This window comes from Balaenoptera ricei, chromosome 4 (assembly GCF_028023285.1).
Source record: "Balaenoptera ricei isolate mBalRic1 chromosome 4, mBalRic1.hap2, whole genome shotgun sequence".
NCBI lineage: Eukaryota > Metazoa > Chordata > Mammalia > Artiodactyla > Balaenopteridae > Balaenoptera > Balaenoptera ricei.
The window spans coordinates 16,822,576-16,842,690 of record NC_082642.1 but is presented as its reverse complement, the minus strand read 5'-3'; the positions used below and the strand labels follow the sequence as shown (position 1 = coordinate 16,842,690).

The 20,115-nt window shown below is 45.2% G+C and overlaps 1 protein-coding gene across 1 annotated transcript in view; it reads left to right on the top strand.

The window, feature by feature from the left end:
* Window positions 1-1,145: 1,145 nt before the first annotated feature.
* The window catches only part of TRIM42 (tripartite motif containing 42), a 30,937-nt gene continuing 11,967 nt past the window's right edge, over window positions 1,146-20,115 (top strand). Inside the window, exons 1-4 of the mRNA XM_059921898.1 lie at window positions 1,146-1,486; window positions 6,522-7,219; window positions 11,489-12,312; window positions 15,374-15,598. Coding sequence (XP_059777881.1) covers window positions 1,146-1,486; window positions 6,522-7,219; window positions 11,489-12,312; window positions 15,374-15,598 — 2,088 coding nt within the window. The remainder of the gene's footprint in view (window positions 1,487-6,521; window positions 7,220-11,488; window positions 12,313-15,373; window positions 15,599-20,115) is intronic.

The following is a 20,115-nucleotide window of genomic DNA, read 5'->3' as shown; positions in this document are numbered from 1 at the left end:
TTTCTTATTATAAAGGTGATAATCATAGGGAGAGATAATATATTATGCAATAAATTCCTACAGCCAAATTCAGCTCCCACCTCTGCTTCTTTTTGGAAAAAAATAAGACAGTGTTCATATCATATATATGGTATGATAATGAAATTTCTGCTCTTTCAATCTTTGCAAGCTGCATAAAGTGGAAAGCAAAATTCTCTCCTAAAATAGAAGGTCATTTCTAGAGATGCTGAGCATATACTAAAAGAAGAGATAAAGAGACTCATGTAGAGTTCCAGCCTCTTGATAAAAGGGGTACAGTGAGATAGGACTGGGGAAGAGGGCAGGGGTGTAGGAAACAGAGCTTGAGTCTCAGCCTAACCCCATGAGGCTGCAAAAAATGCCAAGAAATATTCACAGTGACTAACGCCCAAAGCCTCATAAAAATCAGCAGTGACTATGCAGCAACTGACAAACTCAATCACTACTGACAGAAGTGCCTTAAAGAACCTATATCTGTTTTTCCTTTAATTCTTTCTCCAAATGGTGATTCCCTTTATATATGGCATTATTGTTTGGAAACACTGCACTTTGTTCATCAAATAAAGAGTTCTATCAATACAAAAAAAGCCCAAGGAGAAGAATATCATGTCAGTCTGTATTTTCCAATGCATCATACCCAGGCCTTTCAGCCCAGGAAGACATACCCTGAAGTCAACTTGCCCAAGCTGCAGGAAAAGGACCAAGCAAAGAGAAATAGCTTCTGAAATCCACCCAGTAACCCAAAGTGTGATACTGGACAGGATGTTCTTTTCATTGACACTCCTCTGGAGCTGGTCCTCTGGAAGCAGGGAGTATCTGCCAGCCCACCTGCCACTACCCCCCAGATCCCACCCTCCCTCCTATCCTGTATGGTGAGATATGGTGGGGAGACAGGGATTGTGACATAAGCAAAGGGCCTGGAGCTGATCTATGTAAATGCCAGCTCATGAGCTTCCTAGCAGGGACACCGCCTGTGAAGACCTCACAACAGCCAACCTCTTACAACCTCCAAGCTGACTGCCTCATCCGGGGGAGGAGGGACCCCCTCCGCGGGAGAAGTGACAGCAGGAACCTGGTAGAGGAGGCACCAAGAGCTCCAGGGAGCGGGTGGCCATCATGTAGGCGCCATGGAGACCGCCATGTGTGTTTGCTCTCCATGTTGTACATGGCAGAGGTGTTGTCCCCGCTTATGCTCGTGTCTGTGCTGCAAGTTCCTCTTCACCTCGGAGCGGAACTGCACCTGCTTTCCCTGCCCTTACAAGGATGAGCGCGATTGCCAGTGCTGCCACTGCACCTGCTCCGAGAACCCCAACTGCCACTGGTGCTGCTGCTCCTGGGCCAATGACCCCGACTGTAAGTGCTGTTGCACAGCCAGCAGCAACCTCAAGTGCCACTACTACGAGAGCCGCTGCTGCCGCAACGCCACCATCACGTTCCGCAGGGGCCGCCTCCACAGCATACGTACCTCGTAAGTGCCGCGCGCCCGACGCGGGCCCCCGGGGCTCAGGAAAACTGGGGGGCCCCCTGCCAGCTGTGGGGACGGGGCAGGTCAGCAGCCCCGCCCCCAATTCCACCTCTTTATCTGAAAAAGGGAGGCCAAGGACTTGGGAGCAATTAACTCTAGTTACAATATGTCTTGGTGCAAATATATTACATAGTCATTGTGTGGTGAGAGTTGGTAACTAGACATCGTGATGATCATTTTGAAATGTATAGAAATAGCAACTCACTATGTTGTGTAACAGGAACTAACATAGTGTTGTAGGTCAATTACTCTTCAAAAACAAACAAACTCATAGGAAAAGATCACATGTGTGATTACCAGAGGCAGGGGGTAGGGGTGGGGCATTGGATGAGGGCAGCTAAAAGGTACAGACTTCCAGTTATGATAGATAGGTTACTAGGGATGTAATGTACAACAGGATATATATAGTGAACACTGCTGTCAGTTACATATGAAAGTTAAGAGAGTAAATCCTGAGTTCTTAGCCCAAGAAAATTTTTTTTAATTTTTTATTTTTTTCTGTTTCTTTAATTTTGTATCTGTACGAGTTGATGGATGTTCATTAAACTTACTGTGATCATCACTGCATGGTATTTGTAAATCAAATCATTATGTTGTACACCTTAAACTTATACAGTGCTATATGTCAATTTTATCTCAATAAAACTGGAAGAAAAAAAGAGCTAAAAAATACTATAAAGTCTGTTTTGCACTTAATGTAACAGTAAAAACATATATTCAATGGTGCTATTATTTTAAATATTTTTTGTGTTTCAAAATGTAGCAATAAAATCTACCTCAGCTGCAAGAAAAAAAAAAAAAAAACACTTTGTAGCAATCAAGTGTATGTGTCCTAAACAGTCACTAATCAGTATAGACCTGAGTTCCAAATCCCAGCTGTGTGAGTGAACGCTGAGCTCTCCTGAACCCCACCACTCTCACCTCTACAAAATACTAATAGCTAATACTTAGTGCATAAGCAACTTGCTGGGAACCACGTGCGCGACCCCAAGTAACCCCTACCTCATGCCCATTACACCAGTGAAGAAACTGAGCATTTGAGAGGTTGAGTGGCCCAAGATCACACAACTCGTAAGATGCAGTCAGAATTTGAACCCAGAGTCTGTGTGCTTAAATTAGAACACTGTCCTGCAAAATGGAGAGTATGGTACCTGCAATGATTCAGGGGGTTAATATTGCTTTGAAATCTGTTATGTGATATAAAAATATAAATTGCTCTTCCTCCTCTGAACCCTTGATATCTGCAACACTCATTGGAAAAGCAGTAACTTCCACAGGCCGCTTTCCACCCCTATGGCCTGTGTAAGTACCCCAGGTGGCCATGAACTCCTGCCAGCCTTCTCTTTGTTCCTACCCAGAAGTCACGGCACTGAGGGTCTCAGTTTCTCACTTAGGGCATTAACCCTCTGTGTCAGGCACTGCATAGCCTCTTCCTGCCCTGACCAAGGCGGTTTCTTTATGCCACACATGAGGGGCGTCTGGAGTAGCAGAAGATGACAGCACTTGGAGAGGCGGAAAGATGAGAGGCAGGTTGGAAGCCTTTCAAGGCTGGAAAAACAATTCTGTGAGCAAAGATTCAGTGAATTCAGGGGAAGAATATGATCTCTCCCACAGTTCAGCACTTTGTAGCTGGTTAATAAAAATTACTCTCAGCTCATGGACCTCGTGTGGTGTTTGCCTGAACAGAGAACCCAGGGGTTCTGGATGCAAGTGCAGAAGTTCTAAGGTGCAGAAAGTAACTCTCACACCCCTCTCTCCTCTCAACTGCCCCATTTTCTGCACATCAGCAATGAAGAGTCACCAAGCCCATTTCAACAGGGGAAGGATGACACTGGTGCTTTGGGGATGCTTAGACCAGTAGCTCCCAAACTTTGTTTTGCGTTAGAGTCACCTGGGGATCTTTAAAAACTACTGATGCCCGGCCCCCACCCCCAGACATTCTGATTTCATTGGCTTCAGGTATGTGCTGGGCATCAGAATTTTTAAAAACTCTCCTGCCCCCAGGTGATGCTAAAGTGCAGAATGGCCTGGAGGGAACAAGAAGGGAAGCCAGGAGACTGGCCAGGTGATATACGGGAACCCAAGTACAAGGGGAACGGGCCTAAATTTGGGAGGAGGCTGCCGCCTTACAGAGGAGCAGAGGCCAGTTATCTCGACAAAAAGACAAAAAGGCTGCTGGGCTTGGTGAGGGTTTTGGCATGGAATCATGACCACTGAATGCCCAAGTCCAAGCCTGAGGCTTTCTGATGATGGTCAGAGATGCTATTGCAAGTGTCAGGGGGTCGGCGCTGGGTACACTGAGGCTTGTCTTCCACCTGGCCTCTCTCCTGGTGCCTGGACCACTGCCTCCCCTGTTCCCCATCACTGCTTCCGGCTCAGCATCTTCCTCATCCTGCCTCACTCTGATCTCATTCATCCCTCTTTGCCTTACTCATCTCTTTTCCTCACTTCCTTTTTCACCTTCACCCCAACTCCCTGGGCCATTAACACCTGTCTCTTCTCCCTGTTCTCTCTTTCTCTTTCCCCAGCACCCTCCTCTCTCCCTCCTTCTTTCTGACTTCTCCTGCTTGTCTCCCTTTATATCACACACTGATTCTCATAGTCCCACCTTATCAAACTAGAGAAGTCCACCCAGCTATCATGTATACATCTGCCCTCCCCCTCCAGATGATCCCTTCAAAGCTGGAGCAGGAGAAAGCAGAGAGGCTGGGAAAGCAGAGAAGAAACAAAGCTGAGAACATTGAGTCTGGCAGGCTTGGGCACCAGCATCCAAATCTCTAAGGGATGAGCTTTTCCAGGTGCCTGAGTCTCCAGAACGGGCACTGTCCCCATGGTGCCACTCCCTTCCAACATGTTTGAGTATCACCCTTGACTGCCTGGGCTCTGAGACCTGGGTCCCTGGCCAAGGGAATGGGAAAGGATCCAGGGGCATATAGGGACTGCAAGAGGCAAAAGCAAAAGAGAACACAGGCACAATGTCAAACTCAACCCCTAGACATTACTAATACAAACAGAGAAGAAGGGATAGGAATAGTCACAAAATCAGTATGGTTTTTTTTTAACATCTTTATTGGAGTATAATTGCTTTACAATGGTGTGTTAGTTTCTGCTGTATAACAAAGTGAATCAGCTATACATATACATATATCCCCATATCTCCTCCCTCTTGTGTCTCCCTCCCACCCTCCCTATCCCACCCCTCTAGGTGGTCACAAAGCACCAAGCTGATCTCCCTGTGCTATGCGGCTGCTTCCCACTAGCTAGCTATTTTACATTTGGTAGTGTATATATGTCCATGCCACTCTCTCACTTCGTCCCAGCTTACCCTTCCCCCTCCCCGTGTCCTCAAGTCCATTCTCTACATCTGCATCTTTATTCCTGTCTTGCCCCTAGGTTCTTCAGAACCATTTTTTTTTTTTTTAGAATCCATACATATGTTTTAGCATACGGTATTTGTTTTTCTCTTTCTGACTTACTTCACTCTGTATGACAGACTCTAGGTCCAAATAAGTATGTTTTATACCTCCATCCCCATGGCTAATTCATTTATTTTCATAAACTGCTTTTGCCCTGATTGTAGCTTCTTAGAACATGCACTTGAATTTTTACAAGTATGCACTTACTTCATCCATAGTTCTTACAGTATATGAAATCAGCCTCAGATATTAGACAAAGATTCAACACACACACACACACTGTACAAGCACATACTTTTCATAGACTTGACCACTGTTTTCCCCTGCTGTGGACATGAGCTGGCTGGGAACAGAGGGGAGTCATTATAGTGGCCATTTATTGAATGCTTACTATGTCCAGGCAGTTAAGCACTTATCGTGGATTATCTCATGGAGACTTTAAAATCCTCATGAAGGAAGTAGTATTGTGAGCTTTGATTTACTGAGGATGAGAGAGGTAAAGAAACTTATCTCAAAAGTGCAACTCTACAGCAGCGTGTTTCACCATGTGCAACCTGCCCCTAGCACCTAGCCCCTTAAGTCATAGTTGAGGTCTGCTGGTCAGAACACACGGGTTCTGGGCTTGGCTGGGGAACTAACCTCCTGGTGTCCTGGGAAGAACACTTTGCCCATCTTCTTCTATGTTCCATCTCACACACAATAATAATAAGGATGTCAGTGCCCTCTAGGCAAAACCCACCAAGAACACACCTGTAGTTGGAGGAGACTGGATTTACTGGCCCAGTGCAAAAACTGAGAGATACACCATGAGCAAGTGTGAGGTGTCTCCGTAAGAAGGCATCACTAAGTTATTACAGGATTTAGGCTCATGTTAGGTGAGGACACAGGGGTAAATCTCCTATTGGGTATCTTAATAAATCTTGCCTAGAAGGTGGGAAGAACAGAGTTGAGCCTGATGCTGCAACTGGTGAAAAAGCAGCAGTCACTGTCCTTAACCAGGACAGGGCGTGTTTGATCATTTTTGTGGTTTGGACAGTGTTCTTGCTTTTGTCTGAGTTCAAACATGAAGAAGCGGTCTTGTTTCTGCTTTGCTCCATCACAGTCCCAGAATGGCCTTGTCTGCTGTGGGTGTTCTGTGATATTATCCAGGGCCAACAGAACCCCAAGACCCAGCTGACAGGCCCCTCTGGACTGTTTTTCTCTTGCTCAAAAAATAACAAGCAGTTGTATAGCACTTACTGTGTTCCAGGGACCGCTCTAAGGCCGTGCAGGTATTCAATTCAATTTTAATTTTCTCAAGAAACTCTATCAGGTGAGTACTAATTTTATAACGAGGAGAGAGGCGGAGAGAGGTTAATTAACTTACCTGCCATCGCCCAGCTAAAGGATGGTGGAGGCGGGTTTAGAACCCACGCACCATCCCTCCGATCCCGCCCCCCCACCCCGGCACAGCCATGCCCCTCCCCATCACACCACGAGGCGGCTCAGTGACACCCCGGTTCCTTCCGAGGTGGAGAAACGGAGCTCTCCTCCTGAGGTCCCGTGTTTGCTTCCCCTTGCAGCTCCAAGACGGCCCTGCGCATCGGGAGCAGCGACACGCAGCTGGATGAGGTGAAGATGATGCCCGCGAACAGCAGCCTGGTCAGCCACCTGTCGTGCCCCATCTGCAGCCGGCTGCGCCTGCACTCCTTCATGCTACCCTGCCACCACAGCCTGTGCGAGAAGTGCCTGCGGCAGCTGCAGAAGCACGCCGAGGTCACCGAGAACTTCTTCATCCTCATCTGCCCCGTGTGCGACCGCTCGCACTGCATGTCCTACAGCCACAAGATGCAGCTGCCCGAGAACTACCTGCGCGGACGCCTCACCAAGCGCTACATGCAGCAGCATGGCTACCTCAAGTGGCGCTTCGACCGCTCCAGCGGGCCTATCGTCTGCCAGGTCTGCCGCAGCCAGCGCATCGCCTACAAGCGCTGCATCACCTGCCGCCTCAACCTGTGCAACGAGTGCCTCAAGACCTTCCACTCGGAAGTGACCATGCAGGACCACGTGTTCGTGGACACCAGCACCGAGGACCAGGACGAGAAGATCTGCATCCACCACCCGTCCAGCCGCATCATTGGGTACTGCCGGAACGACGACGAGTTGCTCTGCAGCTTCTGCAAGACTGCCTTACACAATGGCCACGACACCATAAGCCTCATTGATGCCTGCTCCGAGAGGGGTGCCGCGCTCTTCAGCGCCATCGCCAAGTTCAAAGCAGGTCCTGGTCCCCTTTTCTCCCTCCACCACTCCTAGCTCCGGAAACTGATGGGGAAGGTGCTTTGGGAGGATCTGTTTAGAGAGAGCCTTACCTCCACCTGGTGGGGCAGTCCAGGCCCTGAGAGACACTGGGCCAGGCTGCAAGTCAGTGGCCTGGAATCCACATCTGGCAACTACCGCCAGCCACTTAACCTCCCTGTGCCTTGGTTTTCTCATCTATAAAATGGGGATAATGGTGTTACCCAATGCAAGTTCGTGTGCCCGGCACACAGTGAGGCCAAACAAACTGACAATAGGTTGGAGTTTGGAGCAGAGAAAGATTTATTGCAGAGTCAGGCAAGGAGACAGGTGGCTCCTGCCCCCCAAAACTCCAAGCTCTTGGAGGGGTTTCAGCAAAGCACTTTTAAAAGCAAGGTGAGGGAGGGGTCAGGTTGGTTGCTGCAAGCTTCTTGGTGTCTGTATCCTTTGTTCTTGCAGCCGTCCACATAGGTCAGGTCACAGTGTTCCTGCAAACCTCCAACAAGACAAATGTTATTCTCTGTTCTGCAACTTTTTATCTCTATGTGAATGGACTTTTAAAGATGAGAGCCTTGAGAATAGGCTATCCTGTATATTTCAGGCTATAGGCAACATTCTTTTACGAAAGGTGCAGAGCCTGCAGGACTAAGCACATGTTAACAAAGCACAAAGGTTAAAGCAAAAGGAACAGATCTAATACGATGTCAGATTTGTTCTTCCCTGAACAATTTGTTCTTCCCCCATTCGGTGATTGTGAGGATTAAATGAGATACTCTAACTGAAGCATGCAGAAAACGATCTAGCACATAATAAGTACATAAAGATTCTATAATCTTGGTTATAATTTTCATGACCTTGGGCCTCATTTCCTCCTTTGGAGAACGAAGAGCTTGATCCTGTAGTATCCTGAAGTTCTGTGAGCCTTTCTAAGGTGTTTTGTCCCTAAAGATGGATTTCTTCAGTATCTTCCCAATTTAAAGGGGAAAAGAATAAAGTCGATGCTGAGAGTTACCTCAGTTTTAAATTTCCCCTGAAGTTGCAAGCAGCACAGTAAATGAACTGGTAGCAAATACATAATAATGGGAAAGCCCAGAAATAGCCAGTAATGTTCTAGTCAACAGCTTGCTTTTCCTCTGCATGCCTGTTCATGGTTATTTTATGTTGGCTACATATAATATAGTTATAGTTTCTATAAGGGAAACTGACTCAGATTTTCATGATGGAACCCAGTACAGTGATATTTTACAGGGTTCAGCAAAGAGCCCAATAATTTCTGGGTGTATATCCACCAGGTTAGACATGAGGATCTCAGGGATCCTTTTAGGCTCTTTGCCCCTGGGAATAGCTTCCTTGAACAGAGGCCTACTTTACTGGGGCCTTTTAGAAGACTTACGTCTAATCCTCGCCATAATCCTACAGTACAGGCACTAAAATTCCCCCCCCCCCCCCAGGATAGACAACTGGGATTCCAAGAAGGAATTGGCACAAGTCCCCTAGTAAATGGCAGAGCCGGTCTCTGACTCCAAAGCCCATGTTAATTCCACAACATTCATTTGACAACCTATTCTGCTAAACAGTGACCAGAATCTAAAGATAAAGAGATTGAAAAACAATGGGAACCACCACCACACCTGTGGTCTGTTTCCCTACGTGGTGGCTTAGAGTCAAGTGACCAGCGTGCTCCAGACCAACCCAGCCTCTCCCCTGTCAGAAATTTCAGTGTCCATACAAAGAGATCTGAACAGATTGACAAGGGGGCAGCTTTCCTCTGAGCTGCACAGGAAGGTCCCATTGGACATAGAAGTGGGTCAGAGACAGACTTTGCTAAATATGTCCCCCAGGACCTCTCACCAGCATGAATATTTCAGGAATACCTTGATTTCTCAATTGCTCCATGCTTAGAAACATTGTTTGTCAATTGACACTTATTCAATTTGGGAACAGCACCAAGGAAGCCCCTATATTAAAGAAAGCCTACAGGAGCCGTGTTGCCAGGCCAGTGGAAGCCCGCATTGGTTCCTAGAGGGTTTTCTTAAGGCAGGACCCATGGCCTGAGCTTGGCTGGTTTCTTTTTTAAGTACCCCAGGTGATTCTGGTGTCACAGAGGACTGAGAAGGGCAACTGGAGCAATTAAGAACATAGGCTCTGGAGTTAGACAGATAGAATTAGGGACAGGCCCTGGGTCCTTCTAGTTACTTGCTGTGTGACACTGGGCAGTCATTTAACCTCTCTGAGCCTTAGTGTCCTCATCTATAAATGGAAACAACATCTTCCTCTTCTGAAGTTATATGTAATGTATGATAATATATAGATATGATCCATATGTGTGATACATGATAATGTATGGATTGGATCTATATAAACGTTTAATAAATAGTAGCTAGTTTTAAATATAGTGCCTGAAAGAGACCTTGCTTTGACTTTGTTCTAAGACCAGCTCTTGCAAAACTGCCTTATTTGTAAGGGGCATCTGGCGGGGAGTAGTGCTTCTGGTCTCCTCTCTCTTTCCTCTTCTCCTGGTGCTCCCTCTTCCCCCTCATCTAAGACATTTTTATCCTACCTCTCCAGACTCAGCTCTAAGAAGCCTAACTAATCCCCAATAAAGCAAGGAATTTCCTATTCAGATTTCTTTTAACAGTGAGTAACTATTGAAGAGTCAAAGGAATTAATGCGCAAAGTGGAATTTCAGGGGCCCTAAGTCACAGCAGGGCTTGCACGTGGAGAGGGCAGGGAGCATTTCTCAGCACCACTGCAATCACATCTTGATAGTCTCCTGTTCAGCCCCCATCTGTATTGCCTCTCCATCCCTTCTGGGCCAGTGTGAGGGAGGAGGTGAGCAGAGGAAATGGGGGCTTCAGAAAGTAGGCCAGAGAGCAACACTGCTGACCTTCACTCCAAAGATGTTAGAAAACAGGACAGAATGGCTTTCACTCAACAAACACCATTCTAGCACCTCTACACATCCTAGTCACGGTGGTAACTGAGACAGCTGTGGTCCTGTTCTCATGGTCTGCCAGAACCCGAGGGTTTCTCTTACTGTAATGCACATCTCTGTGCCACCACCCACAGAGATCCAACTTACTGTGGACCCAGGGCTATGTTAAGAAACATGACTTGGTCACTCCCACTGCTGAGTAAAATTTGGAGAGGATTATAGCCCATCAAATCACTGCAGAGTCAGCCTTTCATGGGTAGGACCTTACCTCTAGAATAGGCCACAGAAGGTTGACATGTCTTGAAATCACTGCCTAATGCCTAAGACCCTATAAAGATCCTATAAATCACTGCGTAATGCCTAAGACCCTATAAAGATCCTATAAATCACTACGTAATGCCTAAGACCCTATAAATGGCAACTGTGAAGTTGCCATTGCACAGACAGAGGTGGGCCACATGCTCATTCTGCCCCAGCATCCTCCACACTGCAGTGTCGTTGGGCTTATGCGTGCCTGGAACACCAGTGGCCTCTCACACTCATATCTGTATCCCTAGAGCCTAGAAAAGCATGTGACATGGAACAGGTGTCACATGTTTGTTGAATGACTGAGTGAACTTAAAATCCAAATGCCATGTGAGAGGCGGCAGGATAAACTCGGTTTTCCTTGAAGTGTAACAGCAGACGCTTTCTGGAAAGGAAGTAGGGCGTAAGCAAGACAGGGAGCCCAGCTGAACCCAAGGGAGTCAAAGTCCCCAGCAGAGAAAAAGAACATGTCAAAGAGCAGCCACGGTGAAGGGGAACTTGGCTGATCTGCCACCATTGTCTAGAGCTGGGTTTTGGTGAACGAGGCAAGGCAGTATTTAGAAGTAGTCATCAGAAATTTAGTTCTTTCTCCCACCCCTGCAAAAGCTTAAGCTTTCACACAGGGAAAATCCAACACTTTGTGACATCATCTCTTCTCAAGTCCAACTTGCTGACAAGTGAAGTCTGGTGAAAACTAATATCAAAGGTGGCCTTGAACTCCCAACTTTAGACCCAAGGCTGCAGGGATTACTAGATAGAAGTATGCCAGGGAAGGATGGCTGTCATACCCAAGGGAAGTGCTACACAAGGAGAAAGAGAGGGGTGTATGGAGAGAGGCAACATTCATTTTATAAACCTATGCTAGCATCTTTCAGCCCAGCAATAAGTGGTTTCCCTCCCTTTCCACCCACATCTTTGGAGCCCACATTAGTTTGCTCCAGTTTGCCACTGGCTTTGACATCTGGGGAAAGGAAAAACTTAACTGAAGTAACTCACTTGGTTGTTTTGCAGTCCGCTATGAAATTGATAATGACCTCATGGAATTCAACATTTTAAAAAACAGCTTTAAAGCTGACAAGGAGGTAAAGCGAAAAGAGATCAGAAATGGATTCCTCAAGCTGCGCAGCATTCTCCAGGAGAAAGAGAAAACCATCATGGAGCAGATAGAGAACCTGGAAGTGTCCAGGCAGAAGGAGATTGAGAAATATGTGTACGTCACCACCATGAAAGTGAACGAAATGGATGGCCTGATCGCCTACTCCAAGGAAGCACTGAAGGAGACAGGCCAAGTGGCGTTTCTGCAGTCGGCCAAGATCCTGGTGGACCAGATCGAGGACGGCATCCAGAGCACCTACAGGCCAGACCCACAGCTCCGGCTGCACTCCTTGAACTGCATGCCCTTGGACTTTGCTGAGCTCTCCGGTGCCATCCACGAGCTCTTCCCCACAGGACCCAAGAAGGTGCGTTCCTCAGGGGGCTCCCTGCCATTGCCCTATCCCCTGCACTCAGAAACGATGGTTGCCAGGAAGGTCACTTTCAGCACCCACAGCTTCGGCAACCAGCAGATATACCAGCGAAGCTCCTCCTTATTGTCCTTTAAGGCCCCCGGCTGTGAGAAGACCAAGATGGGTCTGGAGGCCTGTGGGCGAGCCCAGTCAGCTGCACCTGCCAAGCCCACAGACGGCCTCTACACCTACTGGAGCGCAGGGGTAGAAAACCAGCCTGTGCAGAACAGCAGCAGCTTCCACAACTGGTACTCGTTCAATGAGTCTTCCCTGAAGACTCCAGGCCCAATTGTTATCTACCAGACTCTGGTGTATCCGAGAGCTGCCAAGGTAAGAAAGGCTCTGGGCCCTGTAGGGAAGATAGGAGGGTGTGGGCTATGGAATGGAGGTGGGTAGTCAGGAAACGTTGCACTTACTTGTTTGACCTCTAGGGTCTGGTCACTCAAATCTGTTCCTCTAGACTCTTTGTGGTCAGTCCATTCAAAAGGGATAAGTTCCCGAAATCTTAAGTAGCCCAAGATTGTTTTAAACCAAACAATGTATTTAACTCATAGCCAGAAGCACATCTGAAAGCCCCAACTCCACTTCAAAGGCAGCTTCTCTATTGAAAGAGAACACGATTTGGGAAACAAAATAATTTGCAGAAACTTCTTGGAGAGGGTAATATTTCCCAGAGGAAAACCTGTAGCAGTAGAGGGAGCACAGAAATTGGAATTAGAAAAGCAGGCTCCATTGTCTATCAGCTGTGATTCCTCTAAACTGCTACTTCTTCTAAAGAAAATATCCAGACTCTTCATGATTTGGAAAGATTCGAAGGATAATCCCCAATGGAATTCCAATTCTTATCTCCCGAGATTCAGCTTTTCGGGGAAGGGGGGGTGGCATTGGAGGTGTGTGGATGTCTCACAGACCTTTACAGCTGCCATCACCCAGCTTCAGGGGACATGACTCTTCTTTGACCTTCTAGGCCTAACATGAACAAATGGCACATCTCTTAACATGCCTTTCAAATCCAGCTGAACCTAAATTGAATTGTTTATAGAATGTTTTATTAAAGTCCAGGGAGGAAAAAAGATATTCTATCAGAGTATATCTTGCCTCCTCTTGGGGTCCTACAGGGATATCTCCCAAGCCAACCCACTGCCTGCTTCCATGTGGCAGAGCCCATCTTTTGTCTCCATGATCTGAGAACACTCACAAAGACTTTTAGCATCCTTGAATCCTAAATTAGTGGTTCTCAAACATTAATATGCACCTGGGGATCTTGTTAAAATGCAGATTCTGCTTCAGTGGGTCTCAGTGGGGCCTGAGATTTTACGCTTCTAACAAACTTCCAGATGTTGGCATTGCTGCTGGTCTGCAGACCACAATTTAGTATCAAGGGTCTAAAAACAAGAAAATGAAAGCCAGACACTGACCAAGCCTTACTTTTCTATTTTCCTGAGACATTATAATCTATGTTTTGTCATTTATAATTGACCCTAAGAATGACCTTATGTTGCAAGGTAGAACATATAGAACGTATCCTCCCATGGGCTGTCAGACACAGCAAAAGTATCTCTGCCCTTCACATAGCAGATGCCCGCAATGGAGCAGCTGAACCTACATTTCCAAATGATCTTAGATCAGCAAAACCTGCAGTGTATGTGATATTATATCAGGGATGGCATTAGGTCTCATCTCACGCAACTCAGACCCCTTGGGAGGTGGGCAGGATCTTGCTCTGGATGGGAAGGACTGGTGATACCTGCTCTATACTTGGGCTCGGAGAACAGTCACCCTATGCCACCTATAAATGGTCCCTTGATGAGCTCAAGAAAGGGCCCTACACAGAAAAAATCCAGTCAAGTTATTGACTCTCAAGATAGGACACCTAAACCTACTGCCAAACAGTGGTATTTGATGTAAAAATATCATTGATCCTTATTTCAGGATCATGGGATGTAATTCACACAGGAATCATAGTGCTCAGTAATGCAGGAGAAGAAATCTGTTTTGGCATCTCTCTCAAGTGATGGTTGACTAACAGTGCTCTTTTGGCATGGGAAATATTCTTTAAGTTAGCCTTATACTTGTCACTCTGTACCTTAAAAATCCTAAAGAGTTTTTTCATAAAAACTCAACTTTATTTCTAGAACTTGTTCCCAAGGAAGTGATTAAAAATTCAATGAAGATTCATGTCCCAAAGTGTTCAATGCATCATTATTTATTAGAGTGTAAGATTAGAAACAACCTAAATGTTCAGCTACAGAAGGTGTAAATCACTTATAGGGCAGTTATTAAAATGGTGCTTTGCTGAATTTTTAATGATATAGGGACATACATAAAACGTAATAAGTTAAAGAAAGCAGGAATCAGAGCAATATAATCCAAATTATATATATTTGTGTGCTTGTGTATATTCCAAAATTGGAAAGAAATATAATGAATTATTAACTGAATTGTGGGATTAAAAGAGATGTTTATTTTCTTTCTTTCCTTATAATTTTTCTGTATTTTCCAGGTATGTATTTTAAATGAGTATGTTTTGATAATCAGAAAAGATAAGTTAATTTTTATTAACAAGTCATGTAAATGTACAGTTTTAAAAGTGTAAATTCATTAAAAAATTATAAATTAATTATACAAATTCATACAGATTTTAAAATTTATATAGTTATGAGTAATTATAAATTAACTTTATACACAATAACATTTAAATTTATTAAAATTTAAATAAAGCATGCAATATCTGTTTAAATATGCAATTATTATAAAATATTTATATGCCAGGCACAATCTGCTAATTGACACTTGTTAACATACCTCTTCCCAAGAGTTGACATTTTATACTTTGAGTGTGAACATATCTTCTCCATGACTTGGATAAGTCACTTCACCTCTTTGGGACTCTACTTCCTTGTGTATGAAATAGAGAGTTGAAATAGATACACTGTTCAACTTTAGTAGTCTGTGGTTCCATTGGAATTGCTGAATGTAAACCTTCTGAGCCTCCACTGTAAAATGGGATAATGAAATCTCCCTCCTGGGGAACTGTGAGGACTAAATGAGGCAGGCAATATCTGACACAGAATCTGATGCATAATATGTGTTCAATAAATGGTAGCCACTTTGCTTAGTGGTGTCAGGAGGACAAGGTCACCTCCACATTGACAGGAACAGAAGCCAGAGGAGCATTCTTCTGTTCTTGAAACGCATTGCAAGCCTCACGTCAGGATTCATCACGAAGCCTTTCAGGACTGTTGCACAAGGTCTCATTCAAAGTCTTCAGCAGCTAGAGGGGATGAGTCAGCTTAAACTCACCCCAGAGAGTCCACGACACAGATCTTCATGGGAAAGAAAGCTGAATGGCGTGTGCTAGTACCCCACTGACATGTTCATTTCTTCCTAGGTTTACTGGACGTGCCCAACAGAAGACGTGGACTCTTTTGAGATGGAATTCTACGAACTCATTAATTCCCCTCCTAACAATGTGCGGACAGAGCTCTGTGGACAAATTCGGGACATAATGCAGCAGAACCTGGAGCTGCACAACCTGACCCCCAACACTGAGTATCTGTTTAAAGTGAGAGCCATCAACGATAATGGTCCTGGGCAGTGGAGTGACATCTGCAAGGTACCGTGCACTTTATTTCTCAGACGGATGTTCTTCATCCACTCTGGATGCAGCTCTGTTAGGATTGATTGTGAGGTCATGGAACCTACCATATGACCTCCCCCTCTACTCCCAGAAAACTCATTAACTCAAGGGCACAGAGAGGGCCCCTGGCCTCAACCAACTTTGCAAATGAGAATCGTCAGTTCACTTTGATTCAGAAAACATTTGTGCCAGGTATTGTGTTAGGATAGGATGTAGAGGTTCCGAGGAAAATAAGACGTAATTCTTGCCTTCAAGGAGCTCAGGGTCTAGTAAACAAATAATTGTGGTGTGAGAAGGACAAAAAAAGAGTTAAGTATTAGCGTCAGTGGTGAATCAAAGCAAGGATAGGGTATCAGATTTAAGCAATATAAATTAAACTTATAATTAATATAAATTTAATTATAAATTTATAATTTATAATTATACACATGCAGTGAATAAATTTTTAGTGTTAGTATATCACATGCAATGAATAAATTTTTATTGTTAGTATGTCTCATGCAGTATTTAGGATATACTTATAATACTAAAAAAATGTATTTGTTGTTTATCTGAAAGTTAAGGAATAGCCAGTGACTAAGCCAGGATGGACTCCAAATAAAGGAAGGGACAAGATTATTCCTATCTTTTTTGTGACGCAAGGTTGATTCTTCTTTACATCCCCAGGGGAAATACATTCATGGGTATAATTTTATTGATATTCAAAGGAGAAAGGGAAGAAAAATATCAAGACTGCCGAGAGCTATCTTACTGTACAGCCATGATCGTGTTCTTAGGAATCAGAGTAGATTAAGTCTTAATCAGAGATTCTTTAGAAGTAAAGAGAATAAGTCCATTCATTTCGGCTATTGAAAAGCCGAGAGAGAGGAGAGTCTCATGAGACCACTTCCAGCCAGGACATACATCTGATACCCAAAAAAACTGGAAAGTCATTAGTTTCTCTCAATCTCTCAATCAGTATCTCTCTCTCTACTCCCTCCCTCTGTCTCTCCCACACCCCCTCCTTCCATCTCTGCTTCTCTCTAAATCTGCACCATTTTCAGCTAGCCCATCGTTTCTCCTCCCCTAAATTCAGCTTGCATGTGGTTTTGGAGGTTCCTGGCCCATGCTCTGTGAGACCAACACAATCTGACTAGCTTCACGCCCTCGGGCTCTGGTCACATGTTGGCAGAAGAGAATCTGATTGGTTGCTACCTCTGGTGATAAAGGGAAGCAGGAGGTAGGGTGGGGCAGGATTATGCTCTTGGTCATTATACCAGAAGCAAGTCTCCTGGAGGGGGGCGGAGGGGGCTCTCTACCCCATCCCCATGCTCTGCTTCTGGAGCCCGGCACCCATGTGCATCCCCTCCCCCTCCACGAAGGTCAGACACTCACACGGGAAGGACGTGGGATGAGAAAGTCACCTGGCTGCTCCTCCTGTTAGATCCCAGCCAGGTACCCTGTCCGTCAGGTGCCCCATAGCCCAATTCTTGTTGATACTCTTCTCTCCGGAGCACAGAACACCCACAGTTGCTACCATGTTTCACAGCAGGTCCTTTTGACTATGGATTTTTCCTTCAATCTAATTCCATCTGCTTTCTCATTTTTTTAAAATTCCTCATGAAGGGCGCACTCAGTGCTGTTACTAATTTTTTTTTACATGTATCTTAAGTCATTTTTAGATGCTAGGGACAAGGACGGGAGGTGGAGAGATGGAATTGTGTCAGCCTTTCTCAGGTAGATATTTTGTCATCCCTCTTAAACTTTGAACCCCTTGAAAACAAAATTCACGTCTAATTCATCTTCCCTTCTGCCACAATGCTTTACCAGCACTGTGCACATAGCTTAATGGTTCTTAATGCTTATTGAATGAATACATGAGTGAAAATGTGACCAAACAAATGAATCTATGAACGAACATCTAAATAAATAAAATTAATAATTACAAAGTACCATAAGATGCCTGAGAGCTGTTAAGTGTTTTTTACCATCAATCAAGAAATAACAATCCCCCTGAAATTGTGTTTGTGTGATGAATTTGCACTCCCTATAAGGGAAGGAAACTCATTCCAGTTTCTTTGCTTTTTAACACAATTTCTTAATGAGCAGAGCACTAACTAATGAGGTTTTCTGGAAGTTTCATTTTTATCTGACTCACAGAGCTGCAATATAGATTTTTCCTTCAAAAGTAATTCTTCCTCCCTCTTTGTGATTATATTAGCATTCCAGGGGAAACTTGGCTTTCCTTCACATTTGTCATGATTTGCATAAGTAAAGGCTTCAATAGCAAATGAAAAGAAGATGGTGTGTTTGAATGACATTTATAAAGCTTCATAAAAGTAATGACTTTAGCTCCTTCCTATAAAATCGAAATATTTTTCCTTCAGCATCAGTTCTATGCAGGTATTCCTGAAAGGTTTCATTTAAAATGCTGTAACAAGGCAGCAGAATCATTTCTTATCCAAAATGCAGTATTTCCACCATACATCCTTTTGTAAAGGAAGTGAAATAACACCTTTTATATTTGATTTTCATAGTCTGTGGCTTGATTTTTTTAAGGGATTTTATATGAAGTCTAATAGACAAAGCATGAAAATTAACTTTAATGCTTTTTAAAGGTCTCATTTATTGAAGGCTGACTCTGTGTCAGACACTGTATATTCATTATCACTGATCATCCCGACTGCTCGAAAGGCAGGGAGTTATTGCCTCCATTTTACAGATGAGGAAACTGAGGCTCAGAGAGGAAAAGAGTCTGGCCTCGTGTAACTCGAAGGAGTTGAGTGGGAACCTAGGCCTCATCCAAGGCAGGAGCTCTTCGTCCCCTGTACCATAATCAGATAATCAGATGCAGCAAAGTCTAGGCAGAGTGGGCTCAGCCTTAGGGACCTGGCACCACACTCTGGGAGAATGTTGTCAGAGCAACAGCCGTGAGAGAGGCACTTTTATTTTTCTTGCGAGGCAAGATCATGCATTGGGAAGATCGTTGGACCTGGGCGGGTGTACCTGGGTCCAAGCCCCAAGTCTGCTAGGTGGCAAGCTCAGCGAGGACGGGCATCGTGCTGGCCTTACTCACATCTCTTGGCTCCCAGTCCCCAGCTGAGAGCTTCTAACGCCCCAGCACCTTCTTGATATTTTTTGAAGGAATGGAGACATGTGTTTTTAGGCAAATCACATACCCTGTGACCTCAGTTCCTCCTCCTGCTTTTCATCTAAACCTCAGTGTACCTGATGACGATGGACCCCATTTTTTTTTAAAATTTATTTATTTATTTATTTTTGGCTGTGTTGGGTCTTCGTTTCTGTGTGAGGGCTTTCTCTAGTTGCGGCAAGCGGGGGCCACTCTTCATCGCGGTGCACTGGCCTGTCACTATCACGACCTCTCTTGTTGCGGAGCACAGGCTCCAGACGCGCAGACTTAGTAGTTGTGGCTCACAGGCCTAGTTGCTCCGCGGCATGTGGGATCTTCCCAGACCAGGGCTCGAACCCGTGTCCCCTGCATTGGCAGGCAGACTCTCAACCACTGCGCCACCAGGGAAGCCCACGGCCCCCATTTTTGAAAATAGCCTCCTCACCTGGATGTCTCCCTCTGACTGCAAATCTCCGCTAACTTCCAGGAAGTCTTCCTATGAAATATCTAACTTTCCACATGCTCACTGGTTTCCTGTTGCTGCTGTAACAAATTAGTAGCTTGCACAATACAATTTTACCTATTAACTTACAATTCCGGAGATCAGAAATCTAAGGTGTGAGCAGGGCTGTGTGCTTTCCGGAGGCTCTAGGGGAAAGTTCATTTCCTTGCCTTTTCCAGCTTCATGCAGCTGCCCACATTCCTTGGCTCATGGCCTCTCCTTCCATATCCAAAGCCAATAACGTTAGGCTGAGTCCTTCTCACACCATCATCTCTCTGGTTCGATTCTGCCTCCTCTTCGACTTTGAAGGACTCTTGGGATCATATTGGATCCACCTGATGTTTCAGGATAATCTCCCTATCTTCAAGCCAGCTGACTAGCAACCTTAATCCCCCTTTGCCATGTAACATAAAATGTTCACCCGTTCCTGGGATTAGGACATGGACTTGGGGGGGGCCATTATTCTGCCTACCACAATCTGATGTAAACCAGATGTCCCAGGTTACATCAGACTTGGAGGTAAATATTCAGGCCCCAGAATAGTCACAAACTGGTACTGTTCTGGGTCTTTCCCTATAGCTCTTCAGGAAAGGCACCCACCCTTCCCCCCACCCATCCTCTCAAATTCCTTCTCAGTCTATACTGGGTCCCACCCCCCAACAGTGCCTCACGTGTGCTCAGGAAGTGGTCCTGCCAGATAAACTGAGCAGCTGCAGTACTGCTTCCTACCTGCTCAGGCTGCACTCAGGCTGGAACTCCAGCCACAGAGCAGGGCTGCTTGGCCTTTCTGGGCATCTTGCCGTGGTTTCATGAAATCTCGCTCTGGTTTTTCTTCTGTCCCTACTGCAGACACTCTGCCTTAGGCTGAGACACACATCTTCA